We start from the raw sequence: 10,156 nt of genomic DNA on the forward strand, positions 1-10,156 counted from the left end.
GATGTTTTACTTTTCCTGCCTCCAAATTTAGGACGATTGGCCTGAGATGCCGGGTCAGTATAGAATGGGTCTTAACACTCGGTGTGCACGGTATTTAAAAAATCTGGGACCACTTAGTAGCTTGTGGGAGCACCAGTTCAGTTGAGTGCCAGCTAGAGCAAATAGCATGGGAAACCCCAGGGGTTCATTGATGTCATGTTCTTTTAACATTCCCCTTTTAAGAGGAAAGTGATGACCCAGAGTTTGGTGGCTTTGCGATGGATGTGGCCACAAGTGGTCGATGAAATATCAAAAACCTCGACAATAACCCATGCGCAACATTTTTGCCACATCCTTTCATTTTTTATACCACTGGTAGTGTCATCCTGCCAGAAAGTCTTATAACCTATGCCCTAAGTAAAGAGAAAAGATTCTGGAACGTGTAATACGTACTCAGCTGGCTGGCTGGCCGGCCAACTGATTTTGGCTGTCTTTGTCTCTCTTTATATCTCTGTATGCCTCTCGCTCACTGGTACACATGAGTACAGTTATCATACATATTGTAAATTACCTAGGATAACCCAAAGAAAATCCAGAGAAAATGCTATACTGTGCTTGTACGTATATATAAGCCATTATAATAAGCATGACTGGCAAGTAATACGCATTTTCACGTGATAAGGAATCAGACACGACAACTCTGCATCATGTGTAATATCTGTTGGTTCATAAGCCACTCCGAGACTGAGGCGCACACACACACATGCACACACACACACATGCGCACACACACACACACACATGCACACACACACACACACACACATGCACACACACACACACACACACATGCACACACACACACACACACATGCACACACACACACACACATGCACACACACACACATGCACACACACACACACACACATGCGTGCACACACACACACACCATGCACACACACACACACCATGCACACACACACACACACACACACCATGCACACACACACACACCATGCACACACACACACACACCATGCACACACACACACACATGCACACACACACACACACATGCACACACACACACACACATGCACACACACACACACACACATGCACACACACACACACATGCAGACAAACACACGCAAACACACACACACACATGCACACACACACATGCACACACACACACACATGCACACACACACACACACATGCACACACACACACATGCACACACATGCACACACACACATGCACACACACATGCACACACACCCATGCACACACACATGCACACACACGCGTGCACACATGCACACGCACACATGCACACGCGCTCATGCACACACACACGCACGCACACACATGCACATGCGCGTATGCACACACACACACACACAGAGGCAGAGCTAGACAGTGCACTGCTCCAGGGTTCCCTGGAGCACTGCATGATCATTAAGTGTCACTCCACTGCTGCACTGTCAGCAGTAGAGTGACACTCATCTTACACTGTGCTTCAAGGAGTTTCATATACTCCAGCATGTCTAAAACATTGCTGGAACCTATAAATACTTTGTATATATTTCTAGACAATAATAAATGGCCAAGGCAGGTGAAAATGTTCACTTGTCAGTGTGTGTGCACGACTATTTAAGTATTACTTCAGTACCTAATATTAGTGTCAGAACAAAGATTGGCTATGAAATCACAAGAACTACTGTAAATTGTAATTATCAGAACATAAAAATTATATAAATTAAAATAAAAACGAAAAAAAAGTACATCGGCAACATTTCTGCAAGCGGCAGGACTCCATGTTGCTGTCAGGTGAACATCCAGTGCCAACTTTGCGGTCTTGTATCTCAGTAAGTACTGGTCCTAAATTTTTGTTTTATCTTATTACACAGATAAAATTGCCCTCCTTTAATTTTTTTTTTTTTTATTTATTTACTGTGTAAGTATGATAAGTACATGTTTGCTCTTACTGTGATTTTGCTTTACACAAATTCTCTTGTGTGCAGTGACCCTGATAATCCACTATAAAATAAACACTTGGCAGTAATTCATCCCTAACCTCACTTGTATTTTTACTTAAATGTCACTCTAAATTGATTTATACTTTGGGCCTACTGGCCAGTGCTAGGTAAGTCCTATTGTTGCCAAACTATTGCTTTCCTAAATAAAAAAAATCACTGCAGTAGGCCTATTGGCCTATGCTAGGGAGGTCTTATTCTCAGTAGTAGTAACCAGTTACCAGTAACCAGTGTACCAGTAGATGACTCACTACCAACCGTCTCTGCCTGAGTCACTGTCTGTATTCATATTGTGCTGACCACAGCAGTATTCAAAGACCCCCTCACATATGGGTACTGTGGGCGGTCAGTCATACGAGAGTGAGCAAGGAGGCAAGGTTACGGCTGTTTGGGCGCTCCCCACATTATCCGTAATTATACGTACTTCCAGCCTACGTGAGTATTACTTTACCCTATCCACGTGTTCGAATCCCACATGATAAATGGTGGCAACGGTGTGGAGCGTGGAAATTAAGCTTTTGAAGGGTATTTCAAGACGTTAGAAGACTGTTTGTGAGTAGCCGGCGGGTCAAAGGTGAACCGTAGCTAGCCGCTCCCCTCACAACCTCCACCCTGCAAGCCTGTTGCAGCCGTTTCAAGCTTCCTGGCTTAGTTCGTGTGCTAATTGCTTCAATCTCCGAGGGGTTGACCCGGATTTTGCAATTAAGCCAGTCAGTAAGCCAGACTGTGGAAGTGAACGCCAGTCAGCCTGTCTCCTGTCATCCACCTGCTCCTCCGTGCTGTGTGCATCGTTACACGTCTTCCAGTCAGCCATTCTCATGGGTTAAGCCAGTCAGCCAACCCAGCTTCTAACCCAGCTGAGAGAGAGAAGTAAGCCACGCAAGTTCCTCTGAAGTATTTTCATATCGCTTTGTGCTCCCTGTTGGATGCTAAGAGTGGTCTTCACCATCCCTGTGGCATAGTGGCTTATCAAGCCACTTTCGTGGGTAGTGAGTGGAGTGCGCGCCAGAGCGCCAGCGAGAGTCACCACCTCATCCCACCGCTGCCACCATTTATCATGTGGGATTCGAACACGTGGATAGGGTAAAGTAATACTCACGTAGGCTGGAAGTACGTATAATTACGGATAATGTGGGGAGCGCCCAAACAGCCGTAACCTTGCCTCCTTGCTCACTCTCGTATGACTGACCGCCCACAGTACCCATATGTGAGGGGGTCTTTGTATACTGCTGTGGTCAGCACAATATGAATACAGACAGTGACTCAGGCAGAGACGGTTGGTAGTGAGTCATCTACTGGTACACTGGTTACTGGTAACTGGTTACTACTACTGAGATTATTCTCAGGCAACCATTCCTGATTATTCACACCTGTTGGCAAACCAGTGCCAGTGCAAGAATCATTCCAGGCTGATCTTGGAATATGCAGCATCAATAAGAAACCCACACTTGAAATAGTAGAAGTGCTGAAATATGCAACTATGGTTGTTTCAGAGCTAAGGGGTTTGAGCTACTATAAGAGGAATTGTCAGGGACTAACTGTGGTGAGAAATGTACTTAGAGGCAGGGACAGTTGGAAGTTAGACATAGATACCTACAAGGATATCAAAGTATTTCCTTTAGTCTGAGTGGTTTGGAAGTGAAATGATCTCAAATAAGTAGTGAACTGGTACATAGGGCCCATAAAGCTAGCAGGGAGTGAATCTTTCAAAAGGCAAGGCGATGTTTGGACCATGAACTTAGACATGACCCCTGCAACCACAGTGATGCTCTCTATATACTCTTCCCTCTGTATCATTTCTGCATGGTAGAAACCTTTCACATATCAACTTTTTCTCCCTAACCACCCTTTTTACTTAGTAACTCCTCTTCCCTCCTGCACCTACGCTCCTTACCCACAAACTTCTGCTGTGTACACAACACTGCATTCTTAAATCTACCCCATACCTTTATCTCCTCATTAGCTGTACTCTTCTTAACCTAATTTTACCCAATGCTTGCTCATGAAGTGTTGAGAAGAAAACCAATGAACTTGCGAAATGTAACTTTTGAGATGATGCCTTCAACTGTTTACAACAATTTTTGGTAATGAATGATACAAATTTGATTAAACTGGTCTTTAGTCTTTAATGGACATTTTTCTGCTTATCACCTCATGTCTTAACTATCCTCTCTAATTTACAAACTTTCACTTTCTTACCCACCTACAACTTTCTTTATACCCATCTACCTCTTACTCTTGCTGAATGTAACAGTAATTATTGGTCTAATATATGTTGCCCCTCTAAAAATATGCACATTTACAAGTCTACGCAGCAGCATTTCATCTGATACATAGTATGACAAACTGCTATCATGCCCTGTATTATATCTCATATACTTATTAACCCCTTTTTGTTAGCCATTTGACTGTCACGACCCCAAATCCGGAAGTGTGTGTTTGGCACAGAACATTCAAAAAAAAATTTTTTCTTATGAAATGATAATAATTTCCCAATGGTAATTACAACAAAAGTATGAAATTTGATGGAAAACTTAAGGAATTGCGCTCTCGTGAAGTTAGCAATCTCGGCAGTATATGTGCATCGGCGATTTCACCCACTTTGAGCCCTATTTTCGGCCAGTTCCGTTGTTCCAGTCGACCAAACTCATAGCTATTTCTTTAGAACTCCCTTTGTTCCATCAATTCGATACAAGAAACCACCCATTTACCAATTTCAACTACCCAATAAAGTTGTCAGAAATTGTCATTTTGACCAATTTCTCACAAATTAAAAAAGATACCAATTTCAAAATAGGGTCCAGAATAAACAAGACAGACATTCCTGGCACTAAAATAGCATTTTCTCTGTTCATTAGTCATGTCTCCAGGCCCCTCTTACATTACTCTTGCTTTCCATTTTGAATTTTTATTCTCACAAAAAATAGAAGATTTACTGTTATGCAGACTACTGCAGTATTGTAAAAATGGTATAAATAATAATAGCACACTTGCGAAAGAATATTAGACTCATCAGTTGACATGTATTGGATGTGTGGTGTTATTTGTTTACTCTTGAAACCAATCAAAATCATTTCTGTTTCTGTAATGTCTTCCATTCTATCAAATGAGACCAATAAAACGAGAATGCAACCATAAATACTATACGAAAATACACCTCCAAGTCAGCGTTTTAATCCAAAAAGTTTTTTTTTCTCATACACTGCGTGCTGCAGAATTTTTTTTATACTGTGCACACTGAACACACACATTCTCTCATATGTAGGCCTACCAGCTTTCTCCTGCTTGATTTGAAGCCGCTTGAATTTTGGCGTACTAATACGTCTGAAACACTGGCTTGTAAGACGTATAAATACGACCGTAACAGTCAAAGGGTTAATATACATATTACCTATTACCAAATCTATTTCTATACATGGTTAAATTAAGGGCCCTCCCTTCCCCCATTATTACTTACCCTTGGCACTCCATAGTTTCCTACTACACCCTCTAGAACAGTTTCTCCCATTAGCATTTAAGTCCCCTTAAGTAATTATTTTCTAATTTATTTTGACACTCCCTTAAACACTTCTATCATAACTTTTAAAATGTATCTTCTCTACATTCCTCTCTTCCCCAGGTGTGTAAGCACTTACTATTAGTCCCCATCATATCTCACCCTTATTTTAATCCACATAATTCTTGAATTTATACACTTTTTCTATAATGACTGTTTATTAATCATACCTATGGCAGAAGTCAAAATCCTTTACTATTACTGCTGCTCCTTGCTTCGCTCAGATTTTCTCAGATACACGACCTAATTCCTTTAATACCTCCCCACTGAAATTCTTCCACTCCTCCCCTACAATAACCATGATAATAAGAATAATGCATACTTTTGTTCCTATGTGAATCTTGCATCACTGACACTACAATTGGCTCTCATCTTCACCTATCTTCACTGCTGCAGTCACTGTCATGTAATGTATGTGTTTTCATTACTGCTTTCATTTTTTTTTTCCCCCATCTTTGCAACTTTGTCACTGATACTTATGTCACTGTACCTTAATGGAGTCTTGATTTGATGGTCATTCAAAAGCTTCTCTTCATGATTTTGTCAACCGAACAACCGAGCCACCCCAAATAACCCTTAGATGTAAACCCCTGCACACTGATTACAGTTGTGATGAGTGTTTACTATACTGTAGTAATATTCATACGATTAAGGCAAAACTTTTTTTCAGGTTACAACTTCCAGCAAACTGCAGTTCCTTCAAGTTTCAACTTCGGTGGATCTTTTGGCTCTTAATCCAAGAACTACATTAATTTTAGTGCCTTAAGCATACGTTATAGGCATGATCAGAGAGTCTAATAAAAATTTGGGAATGCATCAGGGTATGTCCCATTATTCAGTGATGTAGCTCCATGTCTCACCTAGAGACTTTTCAGCAGGTATTGCAGTATAGGATAAAATTTTGTTATTCTTGTATAAAACTCATCTAAGTGTGCACACGTTTCCTTAATACTGACAATAGCCTGCCATTAATCTCTGCCCCTTCCCCTATCAAAGCTTGAATGAGGTATACTATAAACCAATTAAATGTGTGCTTCTATTTTCATAATTACTGTAGTATTATCCGTTTCTTCCCTACTACTATTACCACCTGTAGGGATGTTGCCTGGGTCACTGCCTTGTTTGTCGAAGGTATTTGATTACTTTAAATGTTGAATTATATGCAAGATCTTGAGTATCATTGCTTTGAAGAACAAGTTTTACTTTTTTCTATGCAACAGCCCAGAACATCCTCTGTGGTATTTTTGGCCCCCTTGGCTTTGTTGTCCATATCTGCTGTCCCCAAACTGGAGCACAGGAATGATCTATGTACAAAAGAGCAGCCCCGCCTCTGGAGCTGACCACCATCTAATGTTGGTGTTCAGCCAGCTGAGTCACAACATTCAATACAGCCAAGCTATTGCTGTATGGCTGATGTTGCTCAGTGTAGAAGATTGGAGACCTGGAAAAATACAGGTTGTTCTGTAGGTCGGTGTGGAATGAGGTGGTACGGGCTGCTCTCTCCACAATAATCCCTGGAGTGGATTTAAATGATCCTCTCCAATGATTTGAGTTTTATTATGTACCATCCAGGATATATCTAACTTAATGAGTTCAATTTTTTTTTTTTTTTTTTTTAAATACTCCTTGGTAGGTCTGGGTTTAAGTATTAACCTTTTTACCATTAATATTTACTGTGATTTTTGTGACATATGAGCCATTCTACATTTATCATAATATATTGTTCATATAAATACAGTATGGAATGGATTCATTGAACTGTGCATGATGAATGAAAAATAAATTCATAAATTGAAGCTAGAGGGCTGATAAAGCACTGCTGCACTAAAACTGTTAATGGTGACATTATTGGGTGGGTGAATTGGGCCAATTGGATGATTTTCTTTTGCCAGTCTGGGCATTTGTAGTGGTGCACTTGTGTTTACACATTATGATCTTGCCAGTTCACCCTCTACCTGTTAAACTAATCAAAATTTGCCTTCCAAGCCTGAAGATATGCCTTGGTTGACAAAAACTGTTACAATCTTTGTTTTTTATTTGTATATAATGAAGTCTTCCCCCCCCCCCCTCCCTTCTCTCCTGATATTGGCATTCTTTCACTATTAACAGCTACTTTGTAATAATTCAGGAATAGAAAAGGTAAATGAACAGATACATTATTTGCTTCTCTGATAAAATCACAATGCACTGTTAGATGCAACTCTTAATTTTCCTAATACTAAAACTTGCATCAGTGCTATTAAAGTGGTGACAGGATATTCTTTTGAAACCAAAATAGTTTTTTGAGCAACAGTGATTGGAATATCTTTCTTATAAATTGAGTAAGTATTATGTATTAGATGTTCATCATAATGGCATAAGTTATGCCATTAGTTTCTGCAATATTTGTGGGAAAGTTGTATATGCATTGGTTTACCATTAAACACAGGTAGGAGAAAACTACGTCAAATATATTAAATGTTGGTAGCTGCTTTATATATATATATATATATATATATATATATATATATATATATATATATATATATATATATATATATATATATATATATATATATATATTTATATAATATATATATAATATATATATAATATATATATATATATATATAATATATATATAATATATATATAATATATATATATATAATATATATATATATAATATATATACATATAATATATATATATATAATATATATATATATAATATATATATATATATATATATATATATATATATATATATAATATATATATATATAATATATATATATATATATATATATATATATATATATATATATAATATATATATAATATATATATAATATATATATAATATATATATATATATATATATATAAAATTTAATTGCCACTGACATGCTCTCCTGGTGATTACGTGGCTCAGGAAATTTGTGTAGCAGCTACATGGTCTTAGTTTTGTTGTAAGGATCATCCCTGTTTCACTATGGAGGTGCACACAATGTATGTTGCCTCCAGACTTATCTAGTCCACTCACTCTGAAACCATTTTTGTTGAGCTTCTCGATTATGGCTTTATTTTTTTTTTTTTTTGTGTATGTGTGTATATTTCAAGGGTGTTGTATCATCATGAATTATTTTGAAAGGGAGTTATACTTATGAATTAAATTAGTATCTACAAAAATTAAATTACGAAACCTCCCTTTCAAGTTGGTGCACGGGTGTTTTGTGGGAAGCTTGGCACAACTTTGTGTCTGGAATTGTAACTTAATAGAAGCTCATAAATTGTGCAGTCTAGCCTTGTGCAGACTGTGCCAACTATTGATATTTTTGAAGGCCATCTGTGATAATCTTTCTTGGATTGTATTCAACTAGTTATTAATAAATTTATATTTTGAACAGGTAGACACTTCTTCACATTACAAAATGTAGATAATTGTAACCATTAATTACTTAAGAAAATGAGCATAGATGAAGTGTAGTACTCTTTTAGTCATATTTTCTTAGGTTGCTGATAAAAATGCTAGACCAAAAAAGTGTTTGAAACGAAATAATTACACTGCATTTATGTTCAATTCTCATTAAGGGTGTCTGTCGGGACCCACAGATATGATCGAAGTTTTGCTCATTGTATTATATATCTGCACTATCAGATGTGCTTTGTTCATAGTGTTGAAATACTGTCCTGTTATGTTGCTCATGTGGTTTTGTCACACTGCCCAGTGTGTTGGTGTTGTAGCATTGTCATGCTGAACAGTGCACATTCCCATTTGGAAGTGTCACAGTGGCCTTGGCCTGCAGTAGCTTGAGCTATGGGCCTTGTAAATACAATGGTTATTGTAAGTAGAAAGATATTTATATTTTTATACAAGACGCCACCCCTGCGGAGACAACTAGCGATGCTAGTCGCCGCATTGACCTCCATTAGCTGTTGCTATGGGTCAGTGATGTCCCTGCCTCGTTTGGTTGGTCTCCGACGCTCAGTACTTCCAGCACATTAGTTATGTGGATCATTAATATATTGTGACATGTATATCGTGTACATACATAGGTCTTCATCATCATAGATTGCTACCATACATTATTATGTACTGTAATAGGTATGTATGTCTATGAATCTTGTGTAAACTTTCTTCTTTTAATTGACTTTTTTTTTTATTTTTTTTTTTTTACTATTTATATGGGAACTATCTTAGTTGAAACTTATTTCAGTCATTGTAAGTAGAAATGGGCATTCTTAAGTTAAAAGTACTTAGAAATTATCATTTCAATGTGATCCACTGTGGGGGGGAAGTAACCCAACCTTTAAAAATTTGAATGTTGGCATTGTGTCATACTTAAAGCATTTGTTGAAAGATCCCAGCAATAAGGGGTGCACTTTAGGTGCTAATTTACTATTGTAGGAAAACAGTGCGTGTACTGATTGCTGAGAGACGACTGGCCATCATGGCGGGGCGTGGCAGCCCTCACGGACACGCGACTGTATTAGCGCTGCTACGGGTCGCATTATTTATTTTGTTATTCTCCACTCGTAGGATATTGACCACTCATCATTGTCGCTTGCTTACTCGTCATATCTACCATAGTGTGG

At 38.3% G+C, this 10,156-nt stretch overlaps 1 protein-coding gene across 1 annotated transcript in view; it reads left to right on the forward strand.

Annotated features, from left to right (window-relative positions):
• msk (importin-7 msk) overlaps window positions 1-7,182 on the forward strand; it is a 96,057-nt gene extending 88,875 nt beyond the window's left edge. Inside the window, exon 22 of the mRNA XM_053774190.2 lies at window positions 6,250-7,182. Coding sequence (XP_053630165.2) covers window positions 6,250-6,314 — 65 coding nt within the window. The 3' untranslated portion in view covers window positions 6,315-7,182. The remainder of the gene's footprint in view (window positions 1-6,249) is intronic.
• The last annotated feature ends 2,974 nt before the right edge of the window (window positions 7,183-10,156 follow it).

Source organism: Cherax quadricarinatus, chromosome 7 (assembly GCF_038502225.1).
Source record: "Cherax quadricarinatus isolate ZL_2023a chromosome 7, ASM3850222v1, whole genome shotgun sequence".
In the NCBI taxonomy this organism is placed as follows: domain Eukaryota; kingdom Metazoa; phylum Arthropoda; class Malacostraca; order Decapoda; family Parastacidae; genus Cherax; species Cherax quadricarinatus.